The following is a 20,632-nucleotide window of genomic DNA, read 5'->3' as shown; positions in this document are numbered from 1 at the left end:
GAGAGAGATCGGTAACAGAACACTGGTAACCATCTCTGCTATCATTGCAAAAGCAATTGAATGCTGGTGTGTAGCGCTCGAGTGTCGCCTCTGTCTCCACGGCATCTAGTACACAAATGGTGACGGGAAAAACAAAAAGCGGATGGTCTCTAGGGCTGCCGTGCTATTGTTTCTGCAAGGGCAATCCAGGAGAAAAAGGTGCGAAAGGACTGTCTGCTGATGTTTTCCCAGAGCAAGGAATGACTGACGACATTTACCCAGAACCCCCCACGACCATTAACATTAGCATCAGGGGGCGGGGATCATGGAGGACGGAAAGGGGTGCGAGGACTCCGCTATCCCACAGTCCTCAGCAGTCTCTTAAAACTATTTTCATTCTTGGATGAGCGCCCAATGTCTGTAGCTTACACACGGTATCTTTTATGGTTCACGGAACAGCTCATCATTCTCTTCCCCCACCCCGGCACGAGAAATGAAAGTTAAATAAAAGCAATCCTTGATACTTACAATTCACCCCTCTTGTACTGAATGCTGCTGATAGAGGCGATGCTGCAGCACTGAAGAGCATTAGAGCTTTGCACAGTGGCAGTATCATAACCAATGAAGTTAATCTGAGGTGTGATTATTGCTAGTTGAAAATCCGCTCCTCTCCCCTTCCTGGTGGTAGATGGTATAGTACTACTGTAGACAGCAGAAACTGTTACCGTCTCATCTCTTTGTTACTAACTCATCAGTAAATGGGACAGAACGGATAATACCCTGTGAAAATTTTTGAAAGCAAAATGGGGATTGACTCACTTGGGACTTGAGTCAATCCTGCCCTTATCGGTTAATAAAATAGTCAGTCCAGACAAGAATAGGATACAGTGTATTTAAATCAGTGTATCGCAGCACAGCTGCTCCGCATCAGTATTCACAGAGGGAGCGCTGCAAGTAACGCAACCGTTGCTTCCCACCTATCTGTGCTACCACAGCAGTGACCCCCCCCATTGTTGGCATGATGTTATGAAGAATGCATGAATAAGAATCACAGACTAGTTAATGAGATACAATGAGGGGGAGCAGCCTCCATGGGCTATGACAGTCCATGCAGTTCAGAATCTTTTCTTTACACAAGAGAGGAAGGGGTCTGATGAAGCTCAGCCCCAGGTGATAAGATGAAGACAGTTACCAGGCGTTCTGTACATCCACTGTCAGAAAAAGGGAGTCATTCCCATTTTCACCCAGGAGCCCCCGGCCACACTCAGCCAGGAGCACTCACTGGGCGACCGTCTACCACTGGGGAGGGGCAGAGGAGCGGATACTGGCTCTTCACCGCAGCAGCATCGCGTCTGCCAGCAGCATTCAGTACACAGAGGGTGACATTTTCAGTAGTCAAGGAATTATTTATTTTACTTTTCTTTCACGTGCTGGAGGGGGGGAAGAGACTGACGAGCTGTTCCGTGAACCACGCAAGACACCGTGTATTAAGCTACAGCACATTGGGCGCTCAGCCAAGAATGCAAATAGTTTTCAGAGTCTGCTGTGGAGACTGGTAGCTGTAGTCCTCATTACCCCCTCCCTCCCTCCATGAGCATCCGTTTGAGTCTCTGGCTTCCCGTTACGGTTGTCACGCACCACTGTGTATCCTGGAGTTTTTTTTCAAACGCTTTGGCATTTCCTGTTCTTTAACGGAGCTCTGATAAAACAGATTTGTCTCACCATACACGCGATCACATCTGGTATCTCCCGTAAGGTTCAATGCAGGAGCTACTTTTGCATTTGAACTGCATCGCTACCCGTGGTGATCAGAGCTGGACACGTGAAAGCAGGAAATGTCATTGTAAAGGTCTCGGGCTTTTCCTGTTTATCGGCACTCCGCATCCGAGTTCGGATTGCGGACCAGAGCGGTCAGTGGTGCACTGTCCTGCCTAGAATAATAGGCAAGTGTATCAGAGAGCACAGCTGCTCCGTGTCAGTATTCAACAGGGTTGCCCCTGCAAGAAGCACACCCATTGCTTTCCTCCTCCCTCAACCTTCCTGGGCTACCGTGTCAGTGTCCTCCCCCGTTTGTGTCATGAAGTTGTAAGGAATACAAGAATAAGAAACAGAGACTTGTTAGTGAGATAAATGATGTCGGGGGGAAGCACTTGGAGGCAGCCTCCAGGGCTATGACAGTCCAGGCAGGATGGACTCTATGTTGAAACCATAAGGGAGGAATTGACTCATTGCCAAGCAAGTCAATCCCAAGTTTGCTTTCAAAAATTTTCAGCCCCCAGTTTCGATGATGAAGCTGGTTATTAGCCGTTCTGTCCTATCTACTCGCGAGTAACCAGGAATAATTGCCTCTCGTTGAGCAATTATCAGGCATGGCTTTCTCCTGGATGGTGGCAGGTCTGCAGCACCGTCTACCACCAGAGAGGAGAAGATGGAGAGGAGCGGATACTGCTCTTCACTGCTGTAGCATCCCGTCTACCAGCAGCATTCAGTCACATAGGGTAACATAGAAAGTAGTCAAGGAATGATTTCTTTCCCTTTTTTTTCACGTGGTGTGGGGGGAAAGAAACTGAGGAGCTGTTCCCTGAACCACGCCAGACACTGTGTTTGAACCTACAGACATTTGGAGCTCAGCCAAGAATGCAAATAATTTTCAGAGACTGCTGTGGACTGTGGGATAGCTGGAGTCCTCAGTACCCTCTCCTCCTTCATGAGCGTCCATTTGAGTCTCTGGCTTCCCGTTATGCTTGTCACACAGCGCTGTGTATCTGGAGTTTTTTATTCAAACACTTTGGCATTTCGTGTTCTGTAACGGAGCTGGATACAACAGATTTGTCTCCCCATACAGCGATCAGACCTAGTATCTCCCGTACGGTCTATGCTGGAGCTCTTTTTCGATTTCAGACTGCATCGCCAGCCCGTGCTGATCAGAGCTCCACGCTGGGCAAGCAGGAAATGTAATTCAAAAGTTCGCGTGGCTTTTCCTGTTTGCCTCCCCGCTGCATCCGAGTTCAGATTGCTGTCCAGAGCGGTCAGTGCTGCACTCTGGGATGCCGCCTGGAGGCCATAACGTCGATTTCCGTCCACACGAACCCTAATCCGAGTTATCGCTTCAGGTGGTCCAATCAGTGTAGCTATCTCCATGGCCTTCTGGAAAGATCTTAATTGGCTCCAGGTGTCTTGATTAACCTGGAGCAACTATCATTTGGTTACCATGGTACTAGGGATTTGGTTAGCCTGGGGCTAACATACCTGTTTCTTACTATTTTATTGTAGCCATCTGGCCTTGCCCCATCACAATACCAATCCAAAACATAAACCAGAACCAAATTACTTTTTGTGTAGAATGAAAGTGAAAAATATTCGGACGAAAAATCAAACACGTCAATGATGTTGCTTCTATTCAAGGGAAAACTGTGTTTCCTTTGAACATTTTCAGAGAAAACAATTGTCATTTTTCAACTCGACTTCTTAAGCACCTGTACTCTCCTATCTGGACTGCCTGCATTATGGGTACCAATATGGGGATAGAACAGCTTCCAGAGTGTTGCTACTCCTTTTTCTAGTCCTGTATTCTTCACTCCATGCCTTCCTTCCCTCTCCCTCCAGCCACTGAGGGAAATAAGCTACACCAGGAAACAGGCTGCCACATGTATGACTCCCCAGTGCATGCCATAATTTGGTTTCTGCTCTGCTCTGTGAGCAGCATAGCTACATTTTGTCCCTCACAAAAGGTAGATGACAAGGTACCAATTCAGTTCACACTGAGTAGCAGAACAGGGCAAATACAGCCACTGAACCAACCATAAATATTTATTTGAATAAAACCAGTGAATTTGCTTTCAAAATGTTTGTAACACCATTTTTTATCCATTTTCCACAAGTATTTGTGTTCGTGGAAATTGAAGGTATCACAGTAAGTCAGGGGCTTCTGTTTTTAGGGATATATTAGTGCCAGAAATGTTTGTGTGTTTATCTTGAAATCACTTTGATTTTCCTCCGCCTGTTGGTAAAAGCTTCACTCACCCAATCAGGAAGCAGAAACAACACAGTGTGACTGAATGAAGGAATTACATAGTACCAATATTGAATTGTGACTACTGAATGCTCACAGGAAGTTCTGCACCGTGGGCAAGCTATGAGCTGACATATTTGTACTGTAGATTCTACTAATTGCAAAGGAAAATATGAATTTGCTAATTTTAGGCATTGTCTTTTAGGTATAACCTCTGCTGTCCTAATTCAAGCTGTGTCTTCCCAGGTACATGGAAGACTAAATAATGACTTAGTCAGTTTAACAGTGATTCATTTAGACCATCTCTCATGCATCTGGTGAGCGCTGCATTCCCTAAGCAGACAGGTGAGGTTGAATAAGAGTCAAGATTTGTCAATGTAATGAATTATTATTATTTTATTTATTATTTATTATATATTTATGTTGCAGTAACATTTAGGGGTCCGATTGTTCTGGGTTCTCTACTAACATACAGTAACACACTACTGTCATAAGTAGATAGGTAAGGTAAGGGTTAAGTTTCTTTTACCTGGAAAGGGTAACCAAACACCTGACCAGAGGACCAATCAGAGAACTGGATTGTTTAAAGTCAGGGGCGGGAATTTGTATACCACGAATTATTTCCTTCGCCACTGGAATCAAAAAGGGGGAGGTGGTTGCTTACACTGAATAAGTCCATCAAGTGCGGAGGGTTCATCAAGGGGAAGCAAACAGATCACAGCCGTACCCTGTGGCCGTGGCTGAACTCGTTTTCAGGCTTCTCTGATGCGCAGCGCCTCGAGGTGTGCGTCTTCTTTCGCCCTTGGTCTCTGGCCTGCTTCGTACTCAGCGGCCAGGTGATTGTGCCTCGAGGTTCCACCCAGCCATAATGTTTCCCCTTAGTCTCACAAGATTGTGGGAAACACGAGCAAGCAGCAATAGCGAGCGGACATTGGTTTTGGCTGAGGGTCTGAGCAAGTGCAGTAATGATCGCCAGCGACCCTTTAACGGCCAAATGCACATTCTACCACCATCCGCACTTGCTCAGCCTGTAGTTGAACAGCTCCTGACCACTGTCCAGGCTTCCCAGTGTTATGGCTTCATGTGCCATGGCATAAGGGGTAGGCTGGGTGCCCCAGGATAACTATAGGCATTTGAACATTCCCACGGTTATTTTTCTGGTCTGGGAAGTATTTCCCTGCTGCAGCCATTTAACAGGACTGTGCTCCTGAAGACGCGAGCGTCATAACCCTCCTGGCCATCCCACGTGGATGTGGTGAAACGTCCCTTGTGGTCACCAGTGCTTGCGCCATTGCAAAAGTACCCCTTGCGGTTTACGTACTGGGTGCCGCTGTGTTCTGGGGCCAAGAGTAGGGATATGGGTCCATCTATGGCCCCGACCCACAGATTCGGAAAACCATTTGCAGCAAAGCCATCCAGTATCACCTGCCCGTTCCCAAGGTCCACACCTTTCGTAGCAGCAGCTTAATGATTGCTTTTGATACTTGCGATCACTGAGCCCCCACAGTTAAGATTTGCCCACTCAATATTGATTCCGACTGACCGTAGATGTCCTGGCGATTGCAAGCTTCCAGAGGGCTGATTACCACTGCGCTTCTCGCACTGTTTTTTTTTTTTTTCTGAGGGCTGCTCTCATGTTTGTATTATGGCGTTTCAGGGCAGGGGAAAGCATGTCACAAAGTCTACGAAAGGTGCTCTTCCGCATGCGAAGTTTGCAGCCACTGCGAATCGTCCCACAAAGTTAAAACAATGGGTCCCACACAGTCTGTGCTGTTCCGGTGCCCAATCCGTCAATGGGTAGAGAATGCCCCGTTATAGCGAGTAGCTCAAAAGCCTGGGGCCAGCGTTTATGGAAATCTGCTCCATCTCGTCTCGCTGTCCTCCCGACCCCTAGGCAATAGCTCCTCCTCTCTCCTCCTGCCTTTGCATTCATGTTCAGTGACAGTCCAGACACGAGGTACGCGAGGTTTGACAACAGTCAGGTACGTTTGTGATTCAGGGTCCAGATTGCTGTGCCTAGGCGTTTGCTCAATGCACTCCGGCGAAAAAGCGCCAAAATGGTTGTCTTGCTGCCTTCACAAAGGAGGTGAGGCTGTACCCAGCACCACCGGGCAATGTTTTATGCCCATCAGGCACTGTGCTCTAAACACGGAAGGGAACTATGATAAGCTGAGGAACAGCTACCCACAGTGCACCACCTCCTGAATCGATGGTAACATTTGGACCATGGAGCAAACAATCGATGTCGTGATCCCACTGTGACCCTAACCGATTTTTCTTAGATCTGTTTTGTAATATGGATTAAGCTAATTCGAAATAATCGTGCAGTGTAGACGTACCCTAGCCTGCCCTGGAGTGAACAGTCCTTTTCCCTCCTACCAGCACCAAGAAGTAGAGAAAACTGAGAAACACATAGGCATCACAGACAATATTACAAAAAATTCCACTTAGTCATCGATACAGGGGCGGGCATAGAGGCTACTAACAAACCCAGGGTGCATGGAGGGCCCAGAGACAAGAGATCTCTCCCCTCCCTGCAAGACTGAGTACAAGGTAAAAGCACTGTCCCGTCTGCATGGGTAGATGTGGAAGGACTAGGGGAGGAGTGCTGAGAACTAGATCAGAGCTGGGGTGAGGACTTGGGCAGAATTGGTAGAGCTGGAAAGCTGGAGCAGAACTAGGAAAATGGGGGGCTGGATTGGGGATATGTGGACTGGGGTTCAGAATCGGGAAGAGGGGCCCTAATTTATTCTGCACCAGGATCCTTTGGGTCCTTGTTATACACTGGTCTGATTATTTAAATTAAGCATCCACTCATTTAAGGAAAGAAGAGAGGAGAGAATCCAAACCATGTCCCTAGTTTGAGGATGAGTGTAATCCATTTTTAAATACTGATTAAGGAAGTATACAGTAACCTTTCCATAACTATTCACAATAAGAGTATTGTTTATACACAGAAAAGTAGGTCACATACATGCCCTACCAATTTTCCAAACATCTCCATTATACTTAAGTATTAATAATGTAATGAGTGTTAAAAAAAAAAAAAAAAAAAAGCATATACACACCCTCACTCTCACTTCTCAAGAGTCAGTGCTGTCTTAATTAAAAGGTCTTTTCCCAGCTCTGTTTACAAGAATTGCCACCGTTTACCATCACCGGAGATTCCTTTTCGCTCTGAGGTGAAAAGGGTCAGACACATTCTGTTTGTGTTTCCAAGTAGCTGAAGCAGACATGCAGTTGCCTTTTTCATTTGCCAAGGGATTCTCGGCACCAGGTCACTGAATGACCTTTTCAAAGGAATGAGTTAGCCTTCCTTATGCATCCCATATTATGCCAAGCTCCGCTCCTCAAACCACCAATAACTTCTCAGCAAAATGGGGTCTTGCCCCATATTTCCCCCAGGGGCATTGCCAAGCAGCCAATCACACTGCCTCCTTCTTGCATTCAGAGGCCGATTTTTTTTTTAACTGGATTAATATTTTTCTGATGTTGAAGCACAAACCCCACACAATTACAATCCCAAGTACTGGTTGTGGCTTGCTGCTCCTGTGCCCCAGTCAGGCGGCACGAAATTCAGGACTTAAGCAGTGATCCCTACATGGGAAAGCCCATTTTAGATATTCTCTTTACAGGAGATTCATCCCTTTAATCACAATACTGGGATCCTTCCAGAGTCCTCTCAGTGCTTCTCCTTCCAAACAACAAAGAGACTGAATTACACACTACTAAGTTGTTAGGCAGGTTCATATTCCCCACACCACAGGTTTTACAGCTAGCAGGAGGCACACACCCTTACGTTGCTACTATAAGTGTGGGGATGGCGGGTAGGAAGTCTACTAGATAGCCTCCCAGATACAGAAAATAAGGGCTTGTCTACACTGGCACTTTACAGCCCTGCAATTTTCTCACTCAGGGGTGTGAAAAAACACCCCCCTGAGCACTGCAAGTTTCAGCGCTGTAAAGTGTCTGTGTAGACAATGCACCAGCGCTGGTAGCTATTCCCCTTGTGGAGGTGGATTTTTTTTTTTATAGTGTGCTGTCTCATGCTGTGACTACACAGCCATGTCAAAGCGCTGCTGCAGCAGCACTTTAACGTTGCTAGTGAAGACATGCCCTAAATCTGTAAATCCCACAATCCTGCTTCCTCAAGGTAGAATTGCAAAGTCAGCAATAGACTGAAACCCAAGAGTGCAAGCAGACATGAAAAGCCAGTTTAACTAGGTAAATAAGGCTGTGGATTAGAGAGACAAGGTGAGTGAGGTAACCTTTTCTATTGGATCAACTTCTGTTGGTGAGCGAGAAAAGTTTGAGCTTTCAGAGTTATTCAGGTCTGGGAAACTACAGAGGGATGTAGGTCTGTAGTATCAGGCTACGTCCACACTACGGCATAATTTCGAATTAGCTTAAACCGATTTTATAAAACAGATATTATAAAGTTGATTGTGCGCGTCCACACTAGGCATATTAATTCGGTGGTGTGCATCCATGGTCCAAGGCTAGCATCGATTTCTGGAGCGGTGCACTGTGGGTAGCTACTGTAAAATAATGAGGTCAATAATGTCGATTTCCGTCCACACTAACACTATTCCGATATAGTAATATCGATTTTAGCATTGCTCCTCTCGTTTTGTAGGAGTACAGAAATCGATTTAAAGAGCCCTTTAAATCGATATAAAGAGCAGTGTAGTGTGGACGGGTGCAGCGCTAAATCAATTTAACGCTGTTAAAATCGGTTTAACAGCGTAGTGTAGACCAGGCCTCAAAGTGAAAAATCCCAGGTGAAACAGATTGTCTAGCATAAGTAACTAACATGTATTTTAAGCGACCATTCAACATGAAGTGGCCTGTTAACACCCCTCCAGTCACATGGGGGGAAAGTAAGAGGGGGACAGCTGAGGGGGGGAGGGAGTTGTTAGTGGGTTATAGATTGTAATAAACCATAAATCCAGTGTCTCTATTCAGTCCATTATTGTTAACATCTAGCAAAATTATGAATTCAAGCTCCCAGGATTGTCTTTCGAAAGTATTGTGCGCGTTTCCTTGAAGATGTGGAGGGATAGGCCAGACATAAGAGTGATTATTTAGTGAAAAGTGTTCACCCAGAGGTGATAGGGTGTTTTTGTCTTTTATCATTTTCCTGTGGACGTTCATTCATTCCTCCACGAACTCCGAAACATTAAAAACCTCCCTCAAAACACCATCCTTACCACCATGGCTGTCACTTCCCTATATGGCAGGGGAGGCCAAGCCACGGCTCATGTGACTCTTTCAGTTAGAGTGTGGCTTGTGGAGCTCCCCATGCCCGTTCCCCCATTCTCCGCCTACCAGACTGGGTGGGAAGGATGCTCGGGACTTCTGCTCGGTGGCTGAATGGTGGGGCTTCAGCCCTGTGAAGCATGCATGCCAGGGCTTGGGGCTCCTATAGGTCTGAAGCTCCGAGGCTTCCCTTGCTACGGGGCTCAAGTTCCGAGTCTCATCAGGGGCGCCCAGCTCGCGAACTTCTGAAGATTATCATATGGGGCTCGGAGGCTCAGTAAGTTTGGCCACCCCTGCTATACACTAACATCCCTCACAATGGCAGCATAGCTGCCTGCCTCAAATATTTACAAGACAATGGACTGCCCTCAGATATCCACCCCAAACACAAGGCCAAACTCATTCATTTCATCCTCACATATAACAAATGTTACATTCAACAACAAAGACTTTGTCCAAACCATGAGAGCAGCCCTGGGTACTAGGATGGCTTCCCAATTATGCCAGCCTCTTCATGGGCGACAGTGAAAAATTTCTGGGCAAATGCACCACAAAACCAATGATCTACCTGAGATACATCCATATTTTCATCCTCTGCACAGATGACCAACTCCCTCAGATTTCCAACACAACTTCAACAATCACCATCCGTCATCCATTAAACTCTCTCTCAAACACTACTATACTGGCATCAACTGCCTCAACACCATGATCAGCTTCAAGAATGAAACTCTACAGACAACCATGTATAAGAGAAATGTACGGAACACCACACGAACCTTCATAGATCCAGTAATCACTCCAAATACACCAAGAAATCTGTTATCTACAGCCAGGCACTCTGATACCACAGAATGTACTCAGAGGAGATACACCTTAACACGCTCAAAACCGCCTTCACAAAACAATGCCACTACTTCTCCAGTGGGAGAGAACCTGCTTCAATACAGAAATAAAACCCCCTCCAACTGCACACCCTTAATTGTCACCTCCAATCCCACACTGGAACCCATACAGGGTATCAAACCACCACCACCCATACTCAATTGGGACCCAAGCCTTAGGGAAAAAAAAAAAAAACTTTCCTGAACCTTTCTTCCTTCAAACACTCTGCTCCCCACAAATCTCTCCAAACTCATCATCAGAACCAAGCTCTCTGCCAGAGCAGATGCAAAACCCGCAGACATATCTCCATTGCTACAATGATCAGTACAGTCGAGATCCAGGGATCCTATGCATCCCAATCCCAACATGTGGTGTAGCTCATCTAGTGCACCAAATGCACCGACAACGAGACAATCACTATACTCTCCAATGAACTCAACTCAGGAAAACGATCAAAGACAGAAACACCCTGTCATCTGTGAGTGAACACTTTTCACAAAGCCTTCACTCTAAATCTCACCTAGCCAGCCTTATTCTCAAAGGAAACCTGCAAAATACTTTTAAAAGATGAGCCTGGGAGTTTAAATTCATAACTTTGCTAGACACTAAGCATCATGGACTGAACAGAGACACTGGATTTAAACGATCTATAACCCACAAACAACCCCCTCACCTGCCTCCCCCTCCCCGACCCCGTTTCCTCCCTATGACTGGAGAGGTTAACGAATCACTTCACCTGGAATGGTCCCTTGAAATATGTGTTAACTACGCATGCTAAACAATCTGTTCCAACTTTTACTTAGCTGTGACACACTGATTTCTCAAACCTGAAGAGCAGCTCTGTGAAAGCTCTAAAACTTGTCTCTCTTCCATAAGTTCGTCCAATAAAAAAATATTACCTCACTCATCTTGTCTCTCTCTAATATCCTGGGACCAACATGGTTACAACAACACAGTACAACAAAGGCTGTGGATTGTGATGGCAATACTGCTGGCCAGTGGTGCGCAGGAAGTTGGGAAGGGGCGAGGTGGAGAAGATATTTATGGCCCTGATTCAGCAAAACACTTCGGAATGGGTTTAGTTTTAAGGACATACTTGAAGTTCCACCACTTGGCTGAACTGGGGCCTATGACAACATCTCTGCCATAATGTCTGTTGGCTAGTGCACGAGTAGCACTGTATCAATGTTAATCAGGAGTCCTTGCCTGCCCCACACAGCTGGAGGAAGACTCCAGACCTGGTAGTGGAAAATAAGGACATATATTTGACAATACTATTTTGACAGTAACAACAGCAGAGTTTATGAATGGATATAGTTGTTTAAAAGTGTTCTGCAGATGTTAAAAATAAGATATTCCTGAGAAAGAGGGAGTGGGGGAGGGGGAATAGCCAACCACTGTTTCAACATTTCAATTAAAAGAAACAGCTTTAAAAAAAACAAACCTGTTCGGTCATGAACAAGACTATCTTGCAGTACTGGCTCTCTGTAGCCATCATCAGGAATTCCTATCACATTGCTTGGCATTACCTCACTGTCATTCATAGGGTCCTAATATTTTAAAGATGTTCCAAAAGCAACATATGCACTTTCATAAATGGTTAAAATTAACTTGGAGAGGTTTAGATACCTTGTTGGCTTTGGCACCAGAGCTGTAAGAAACCACACTGTGAAGAGTGTTAAATGTCCTGATTTATATTCCAATTGAATCAAGATAACAACCATGTGCAGAACGCAATGTACCCTGCAGACTCACAACAGCTGTCAGATTCATTTTGCTGTGATATCTGATCCCAGGATGAGGCAGAAATGTATGCAGGACAGTGATCGAAGAAACCCCCATGATTTTTTGATTCATCCATGCTGTTATACATTGTATTCTGATATCCGTGTCTGAACACAAAGAGCACATTTCTCATATATCTATGCCATTTTAATGAAAAAATTAATAAAGCTAGATTAATTTTAGATAAAAGGTTAGAGGAGGGATTAGTGGTTAGTGAGCTGGCCTGGATTCAATCTCCTGCTCCATCGCTGCCATCCTGTGAAACTTTGGACAGGTCACAGTCGCTATGTGCCTGAGCTTGCCATCTGTAAAATGGGGATATCAGCACTTCTCTACCTCACAGAGGTGTTGGGAGGATAAATGTATGAAAGGTGAACAGATACTACCGTGATGGGGGGCCATCTAAATGCCTTAGATCAGGGGTGGCCAACCTGAGCCTGAGAAGGAGCCAGAATTTACCAGTGCACATTGCCAAAGAGCCAGACTAATACATCAGCAGCCCCCCACATCAGCTTTCCTTCCCCCTCCTCCCGCTCCAAGCACCTCCCACCCCGTGGCAGCCCTGCTGATCTGCACATCCCCCTTCCTCCCGATCAGCTATTTCATGGCATGCAAGAGTCTGTGGTGTGGCGGGGAGGAGAGAGGGCACAGCAGGCTTGGGGATGGGGCAGAAAGGGGTGGAGTCAGGGCAGGGCCTGTGGCAGAGCCAGGGGCTGAGCAGTGAACTCCCCCCAGCACACTGGAAAGTTGGCACTTGTAGCTCCAGTCTGAAGTCGGTGCCTATACAAGGAGCCGCACATTAACTTCTGAAGAGCCGCATGTGGCTCCAGAGCCACAGGATGGCCCCCCCGGCTTTTAGATAGATACATTTCATTTGCTGAAATGATCGTAAACACACCTCCCTTGCCTCCTGCACCTCCAAGGGATAAGCTCAGCACCTGCAAGATTCAGCCCACAGGTCAGAGCAGCCCTTTAGCTGTGTGACACAGGGTAGAAGCAATGCATTTTAATGGCACAATCAACCTCATGCAGATAACTGTGTGAAACAGGATGCATCAAGTTCTTTCACTAACCCTGGGGAAGGGATCAAACCACTGTATGTGTTTTAAGACAGGGCTCCACCCTACTTAGCAAACCTGTAGAACTAGTAGACATTGCTTTGGAGCTGCTAGATAAATCTTTCCCCTCATTGAGAGTGGGTGTCAAATTCTTCATTTTACATTGCACTTATATGGAAGAAAGTTACAGTAATCTTTGCCTTTTACAAAGAACAGTAGATTGTTGTGTTAAATCGGTTTTCCCCTCACAACCAGTCTCAAAATGAATGAAGACAGGTTAAATCTGAACTTATCTGAAAATTAGTTTAAAAAGGAAAAGAGAAGAGTGTGCCCAGTGTTACACGGGGTTAATTCCTACCCATTGGTGCTGCTTGGTGTGTCCGTGGATGTCATTATGACACTTCAGTGTAAATCAGCTCATCTGGAAGAGAAAAGGGGACATTAACACACAAGTAAAAAATATCCAGGTATTTTCCCTTTTGTAAGACACAGCACATAATATTCAGCCTGATCATAGGTGCCACCTAAGCTTTGCTTAGGTAATAATATGGACCAATGGGAATTACTTTTCTCCCAAACCGCTGCTCCCCATAGATGGTCGTATAGGGCAGGACAGGAGGCTGGGTGTGTCCAATCTCCAGAGAAGTGCTCTCTTTCTAGTACTATCCTGCCTGAAACGTCTTGTTAATTTGAAGCAGAAATTATGCAGCGAAGGAATAGACATTTACATTTGTGCGTATCTTCCTTTCAGCTTTGGTTGTAAGATCCATCAGAAAGCTCCTTTGATAGCTTGTTTTCTAAAGCCATAACTGAACAAAATGCAGGTACCCCTACATAAATAATGCTCTCTGATTATGATCTACGAGTGAAGACAAAAAGCAAAACCAAAACATGCACAGTATTTTTCAGCAGCTCTCCCCAAGATCAGCTTTCCCCCTCAAACCTGCAGGGCAGTCTGAGCCATCACCCTGAATGACCATGTATTAGCAAGGTTAATACTCTACAGAATAGATGGTTTGCCTGAGGCAGCAAATCATTAGCAGTATTGTCAATCCCCCAAAATGTTCAAAAATCATGAGTCAGGCTCACCAAAAATCATGATACTGGCTTTAAAACCATGAGATTATGTAAAAACATTAGATTAGGTGTTTTGTATTTGCCGTCTGCTTTTTGAGGCTTTAGGGTACACCAGGGTCACATTTTGAAGTTTTCTCCCTAGCTACATAGGCTAGAAATTTACTTTTTCTTTAAGAATGAAGGCTGAAATCATTATATACCCACTTGACTCCATGAGCTGGGGCTTTAAGGAAAACAATAGTTATTATGAGACTCACGACAAAATCAGCAGAGTTGGCTACACTGCATTAGGCCTACTGTTATGCATTAGTAAAATTCTGACACAGAGAAAGAAGAGTTCTCTGCCTCAAGAAGTTTACAATCTAAGAACCTGGTAATGAACACCGTGCTTAGTCCTGTAAATCGTCCCACTGATCTGAACAACATTGGTTTGAACTGTTGGCTTCAATGAGACTTCTCACAGCAGTAAGCACTATACTCCTTAGAGAGCATTTACAGAATTAGGTCCTAAATGTCTAGGAGCAACACAAAACATTCAGTAATTGCTTGTGTTGTGTGGCACTGTGAGATGATATTTGCCAAGCAGAAACCCCTAGAACTAGCACCTAGGTTACGTCTAGACACCCATATCGGCGGGTTAAAATCGATTGCTCGGGGATCGATATATCGCGTCTCATCTAAACGCAATATATCAATCCCCGAGCGTGCTTATATCGATTCCGGAACTCCACCAACCCCAACGGAGTTCCGGAATCGACAGGGGGAGCCGCGGACATCGATCTCGCACGGTGAGGAGGGGTGAGTAATCCGATCTTAGATATTCGACTTCAGCTACGTTATTCATGTAGCTGAAGTTGCGTATCTAAGATCGATTTCCCCTGTAGTGTAGACCAGCCCCTAGTTAGCCATCATCTGATGTGACCACTCATGCCAGGCTCTTTAGCATTTCAAGGCCCAGAGACTTCTATGCTGGAGTTACATAAGCACTTGTTTGAAGCATACAACAGTTGTATTTTCCAACTGGGGGTGCCACCCATGCAAGTACCACACTGGTCCAGGGAGATAGACATAGGGGAGGGAGAGAAGCTGCATGACCCTAGATACCCCCCTACATCCACTACAAATATGTCCTATAAATGCAGATAAAGCAATGGGAAGCTCTTTGAAAGCTACCACTGTGTCCTCTCTCCTCCCAGCTGTGGTATCTAACTTCCCTGGATTATAGGCTCAAGCAGTAGTTTCATCAGCCCCAAGTTCTCGTCTCTGTTCCCAGGACACTCAAGTTCAACCTCAAAAGCATGCACACCACAGCCACATAGGGAGAAGGAACAAAAGGATACCAATGGACACTCCACTCAGAGTATCACTTAACCTTCTGGTGAATGGAGGAAACAAAAAATATATATGGCAAAATGGAATAAAATAAAAGGCAAACGAAAAGGAAAGAAAGAGCAGAGAGGAGGAACCAAGAAACTAGAAAGAAAAGAGAACACAGATATTATGTCCCATCACAGTTACCATGACATGCAGTGAAATGGATGGCTGTAACAAAAGAGTGCTATTCACAGCCGACTGGGTTTCAGTTACACGGTATTCCTCTCCTCCTCGCTCATTAGAAAAATGAGGTCAATTAAAAAAAAAAAAAAAAAAAAGTTGGATCTGCAATCTACAAAACCTTCCCTGTGCTCAACTCCATGCAAATGCTTGGAGCATATTTTATTACAAAGCTTGTGGCAATTACCACAATAATCACCTTGATTCCTCCTTCAGATCTACTCCAGTTGCCCAATGTCCAGTTTCTCAGGGAGGATCTAGGCTTAAAATGCTGCATTGGGGCAGCTGCACCGCCACTGCAGCGTTTAAGTGAAGATGGTCCCAGTTGATGGGAGACCTTCTCCCGTCAGGGTAGTAAATCCACCTCTGCAAGAAGCGGTAGCTATGTCAACGGGTGAAGCTCTCTCGCAACATAGCACTGTCTAAACCAGGGGTTAAGTTGGTATAACTATGTCGTTTCACACCCTTAACAACTTAGTTATACTGATATGTTTGTGTAGTGTAGACCTGGCTCCAGTTGAATAGGTTGCACAAAACCTGAACAACAATAATTGGTTGAGAAGAAGTTTCAGGTAGCTTTTTAACAAATTGCTTTCACTAAGAGCTGAGAAGTGCTCCACAAGAAACTGCTTTTGAATAAGACCAATGTGAAATTAAGGATAGAAAATCAAGTCTGGATTAGTTACGTACAAAACCCACAACAACGCAGGGGTACCAGGAGAAGGAAAAAGGAAAACTGGAAATAAATGCTGGCAGGAAAACATGCACAGAAATGGTTAACTATCTGATCAGACCATTTATTTGCAGCATCCCACCCTACTGAGAGTATAAAACAGATTTATGGCTCGAGGACAGGCTGCAGTAGCATTATGTGAACCAGTGGGAGCTCAGCTCAGTCAACTGAAATTAAAAGGAGCGGACGAGTTGGTAACTGGATAAAGAGGCTGACATCTAGGTCATCAGTTTAATTCCAGGCCAGAGAGCTACCATTAGAAAGTTGTTCAGTCTTTGGTGCGCTATATCAAGCAAGTTTGGTGGGCTCAGATTAACTTATGACAGCATCTCTGTCAGATCACGGCCACCAAAACAAAACTTGTTCAAAAGACTCAGAAATAGATATGCATGGAGACTACACTATCAAAATATTGTTACATATAGACCAGTGGTCCCCAACACGGTGCCCAGGGGCACCATGGCGTCTACTAGGGCATTGATCTGCGCCTGTGTACTGGCCGGCGGACAAGCATCCACCGAAATGACGCCGAAAAGCAGCAACATCAAGAGGCACTGCCACCAAAAAGCCACCGAAAAGCATCATCATCAAGAGGTACTGCCGCCAAAAAGCTGCTGATTTTTGGCGGCGACATCTCTTGATGTTGCCACTTCTCGGCGGCATTTTGGCAGATGCTTGTCCGCCGGCTACGGTCCTCGGTAGCTTGTCGTCTGGCGCCCACCAGACAAAAAGGATTGGGGACCACTGATGTAGATAGTAGGATGCAAACAGAAGAGATTCCACTTTGAGCACAATAATGTATGAGAGCAGCAGCCTCTCTTGAAGGTTTTGTTCCATTTATCTTTGAGAATTTAAAGAGATCTAACACTTTCCACACTTCTCTAGGCTTTCCCATCTCTAGTCACTGTCTAGCCTCAGAACCCCATCCTACCAAGTGCTGACCTCCTCCAAAAAAGTGCTGAGCTCCATCTCCTCATGTTATCATCGTTAGGTGTGGAAGGAACTGAGCTCCATTCAGGAAGTGCAAAGCAACTATACCAACTGGCTTTGCATCCTTGGCTATCCACAGCTCAGTTATCCAAAGCTCCCCACTACTAGAAACACAACTATGATCCCAACATCTGTTAATTTTGTTGAACATTCAAGTATCAAATCTTTACTATATTAACATAGCCCATGACACTTGAATACTAGAGGCTGTAAAGCATATAATAGATTTTACTTGATTATAGCAGAGGAACTAATAGTGCTCAAAGACTATGTAAGAATTAAGAATGGATGAAATGCCTTGTGGTACATGCTCCCAGTCAGAGTTTAAGACATACCTGTGACATTCTGTGATCAGTAATCTTGTTTTAAGAAAAGAAACTGAGATGACACAGTTGTAGAAAAGGCAGCTCAGCCTGACAGTCTCAAGTTGGGTTTAAAATAAACTAATGTAGGTAAACAACCCAGGAAGGGTTCTAAGTGGGTAAAGGGAGCAGCTCTCCAAACTACTACTCAAATGGTCCTAACATTTTGATCATGTGCAGCCAAAGGAGTTTGCCCCTCAGCAGAGGGATTGGGCCACAAGAGGTACAGTACTACAGAGGAACAACAATTCATCACAGATTAACTGGGCAGCATGGGGAGAGAAGCATGCACTGCCAGTACCTATGTTATATCTGCTGTATGGATATAGGGAACATTAATCTCTGGGATAAAATTCTGATTCCGTTGAAGTCAATGGGAGTTTTGCCACTGACTTGATCTCACAACCAGGTGTGTTAATCCAGCAATGCATTCATTTAAGAGAGTTATTAAGATATATCATATTTCAGTAAGCCACCACTAGCAGCAATTGTCACCTGTTTTCTGCCTCTCTCTCCCCCCACAGTTTGCATTTGCAAGATATTTGTTTCTAAACAGAAGCTTTCCCATCCAATGTCAATTAATATAGTAAAGAAGTCTAGCTAAAATCCCTGGTTTTGTTCTCAAAGTGAGCACACAACATACAAGTAATTTTTTCCCTTACAGATCTTTGACAGTTTCCTCCTTCACCAGTTTTGAAAGATGTATGTTTCTTCCCCCTCCCACTATGTTTTAGAAATTCTAAGACGCCAGAGGTTTCCTCTAGAGCCAGAGTCAGGAAGTGAACTCTCTTTCAAATGGCATATTGCAATGCTTTTTATAAACATAGTTTCAAAATAAAATCCAGTGGTTTGTGAATAAATGTTCCTCAACTCGTCAAATTTTTTTGACTAACAAAAACAAACATAATTGGGAACCATCAAAATCTAAATATTTATGCATGTTTATTCTTCTTACAAGCCACTAAGTCACTACTCAGTAATACTGTCACTAGTAGCCATGCAATACCTAACACTTGTGATGCAGGGCTCCAACACTCATCTTTTATAAATCCCATGGAAACAGGCAAAACAGTATGGGCGACATGTTCTAATTGCTAGGGAGACTTTTACTGTGGAGTGGGAGAGGAAAGATGATAAACTGCTATTTGGAAGAGACTTATTTGTTGACGGTTTGCTTTGTAAGTCTACACTTAGCACCTAAAGACTCTACAACTTTCAAACACCTAGAAAGGAGAGTGAGTTTGAAAGTAGTTAAAACAGTTTATAAAACTTTTATAATACACGTTTCTAACACTCTTAGAAAGAGCTAAATTCAAACTCTGATGTTGGGAGACAGGTAGGTTAGTGTTGAACACAAGTACAGAGTGGTACTCACTAAGCATTTTTGCGAACAAGTTTCTCATCACTGATACCACTAGTTCTACTCCACCCGTGAGGAGTATAAATGTAGACAAACTCCAAGCAGATGCTGCTGTTTTAGCTGTCATGTCATTTAACCCTGCAGAGTGGCTGGGGAATTTAGTCAGGACTGAAAATTCTCCTGCAATGAGGCAGATTGGGAAATTCATTTCCTATATACATAGACACACCCATTTAACATTTCTGTTTGGATAACCATCTTAGTGCAAGAAGTATTTCTTTTTCATACTATTTTGAACAGCAATGCAAACTTTTAACATAATTTTTTAAGCAGTTGTATACACACACACACACACACTTCTTATGATCACTTCAGTTATTTCCTGGAGCTGTCGGGCACTCAGATACTACAGTAGCGGAAGACAAATATCTAAACAGGTTTTCATAGGATATCATTAACCCATCAAACCTAATTTTTAAGTGAATGTTATCAACCTTTTAAAAGTGTCATACAAAGAAGTGGATGTACATAGAGATACTACAGTACTGTGTCATCTCAAAAAGAAGCTGTAAATCAGGGGTAGTCAACCTATGGCACACATGCCGAAGGCGGCAAGCGAGCTCATTTTCAGAGGCACTCACACTGCCCAGGGTCCTGGCCACCGGTCCAGAGGGCTCAGCAGTTTAATTTAATTTTAAATGAAGTTTCTTAAATATTTTAAAAACTTCATTTGCTTTACATACAACAATAGTTTAGTTATATATTATAGACTTATAGAAAGACCTTCTAGAAACATTAAAATGTATTACTGGCATGCGAAACCTTAAATTAGATGAATAAATGACAATTCAGCACACCACTTCTGAAAGGTTGCCGACCCCTGTTGTAAATAAATTTCTAGTGGCAGACTTCTATGGAAGGAAGTTTAGGTCACCGATCCTGGCACACTGGCAGGGAACTCCTCAGCATTAGTTTACCAGGTTCCTGTGGCTGATCTCATAATATGTCCAATATAAAGTATTTAAGGACAACAGGAAACTCTAACACAATCGGGAGCATTTCTACAAACCACAACTTTTAGAATATGTAAGATACATATAAGCTGTTTAAAAAAAATAGACAACCCAGACACCTGAAATAGCTGCATTAAGGGCAGTTTTTATGTGACATTGTTGAAACAGATGTTATGCTATCCCTTGTTCACTTTAACTTAAAAATACTTTTAGCAAATAAATGCACAATTCAGAGGTTTCTGCGTAACTTTGTGTTCCCAGCTACTGTTAGCCCCCCCCCCCCCTTCCTCTTCCTCATCAGTGAATTCTACACCATGCTACATCTTATCTCATTGTGGGAGGCACCACATAAACACACAGTAGTAGACGGTCCCTGCCCCCAAGAGCGTATTCTATATAGGATAGCTACAGGGTAGGGGAAAGGAGCATACCACACAAGCAAAATGATGATTTGTAAATGATATGCTAGTGCCACTTTAAAAAAAAAACAAAAAAAACGACATTTCATTTCTCTACTGTAGTTTTCAAAAACTTATGGGAGTTCCATGGAGTGAGGCAGCTAAAG

At 44.3% G+C, this 20,632-nt stretch overlaps 1 protein-coding gene and 1 pseudogene across 1 annotated transcript in view; one reads left to right on the top strand and one right to left on the bottom strand.

Annotated features, from left to right (window-relative positions):
• Window positions 1-20,632, bottom strand: part of AFF1 (ALF transcription elongation factor 1) — a 195,309-nt gene that overhangs the window by 170,024 nt on the left and 4,653 nt on the right. Inside the window, 1 exon segment of the mRNA XM_032800227.2 lies at window positions 13,337-13,399. Coding sequence (XP_032656118.1) covers window positions 13,337-13,371 — 35 coding nt within the window. The 5' untranslated portion in view covers window positions 13,372-13,399.
• LOC116836570 (U4 spliceosomal RNA) lies at window positions 572-792 on the top strand (annotated as a pseudogene).

Source organism: Chelonoidis abingdonii, chromosome 5 (genome assembly GCF_003597395.2).
Source record: "Chelonoidis abingdonii isolate Lonesome George chromosome 5, CheloAbing_2.0, whole genome shotgun sequence".
Lineage (NCBI taxonomy): Eukaryota > Metazoa > Chordata > Testudines > Testudinidae > Chelonoidis > Chelonoidis abingdonii.
The sequence above is the reverse complement of the archived record's forward strand: the minus strand, read 5'-3'. Positions and strand labels throughout refer to the sequence as shown.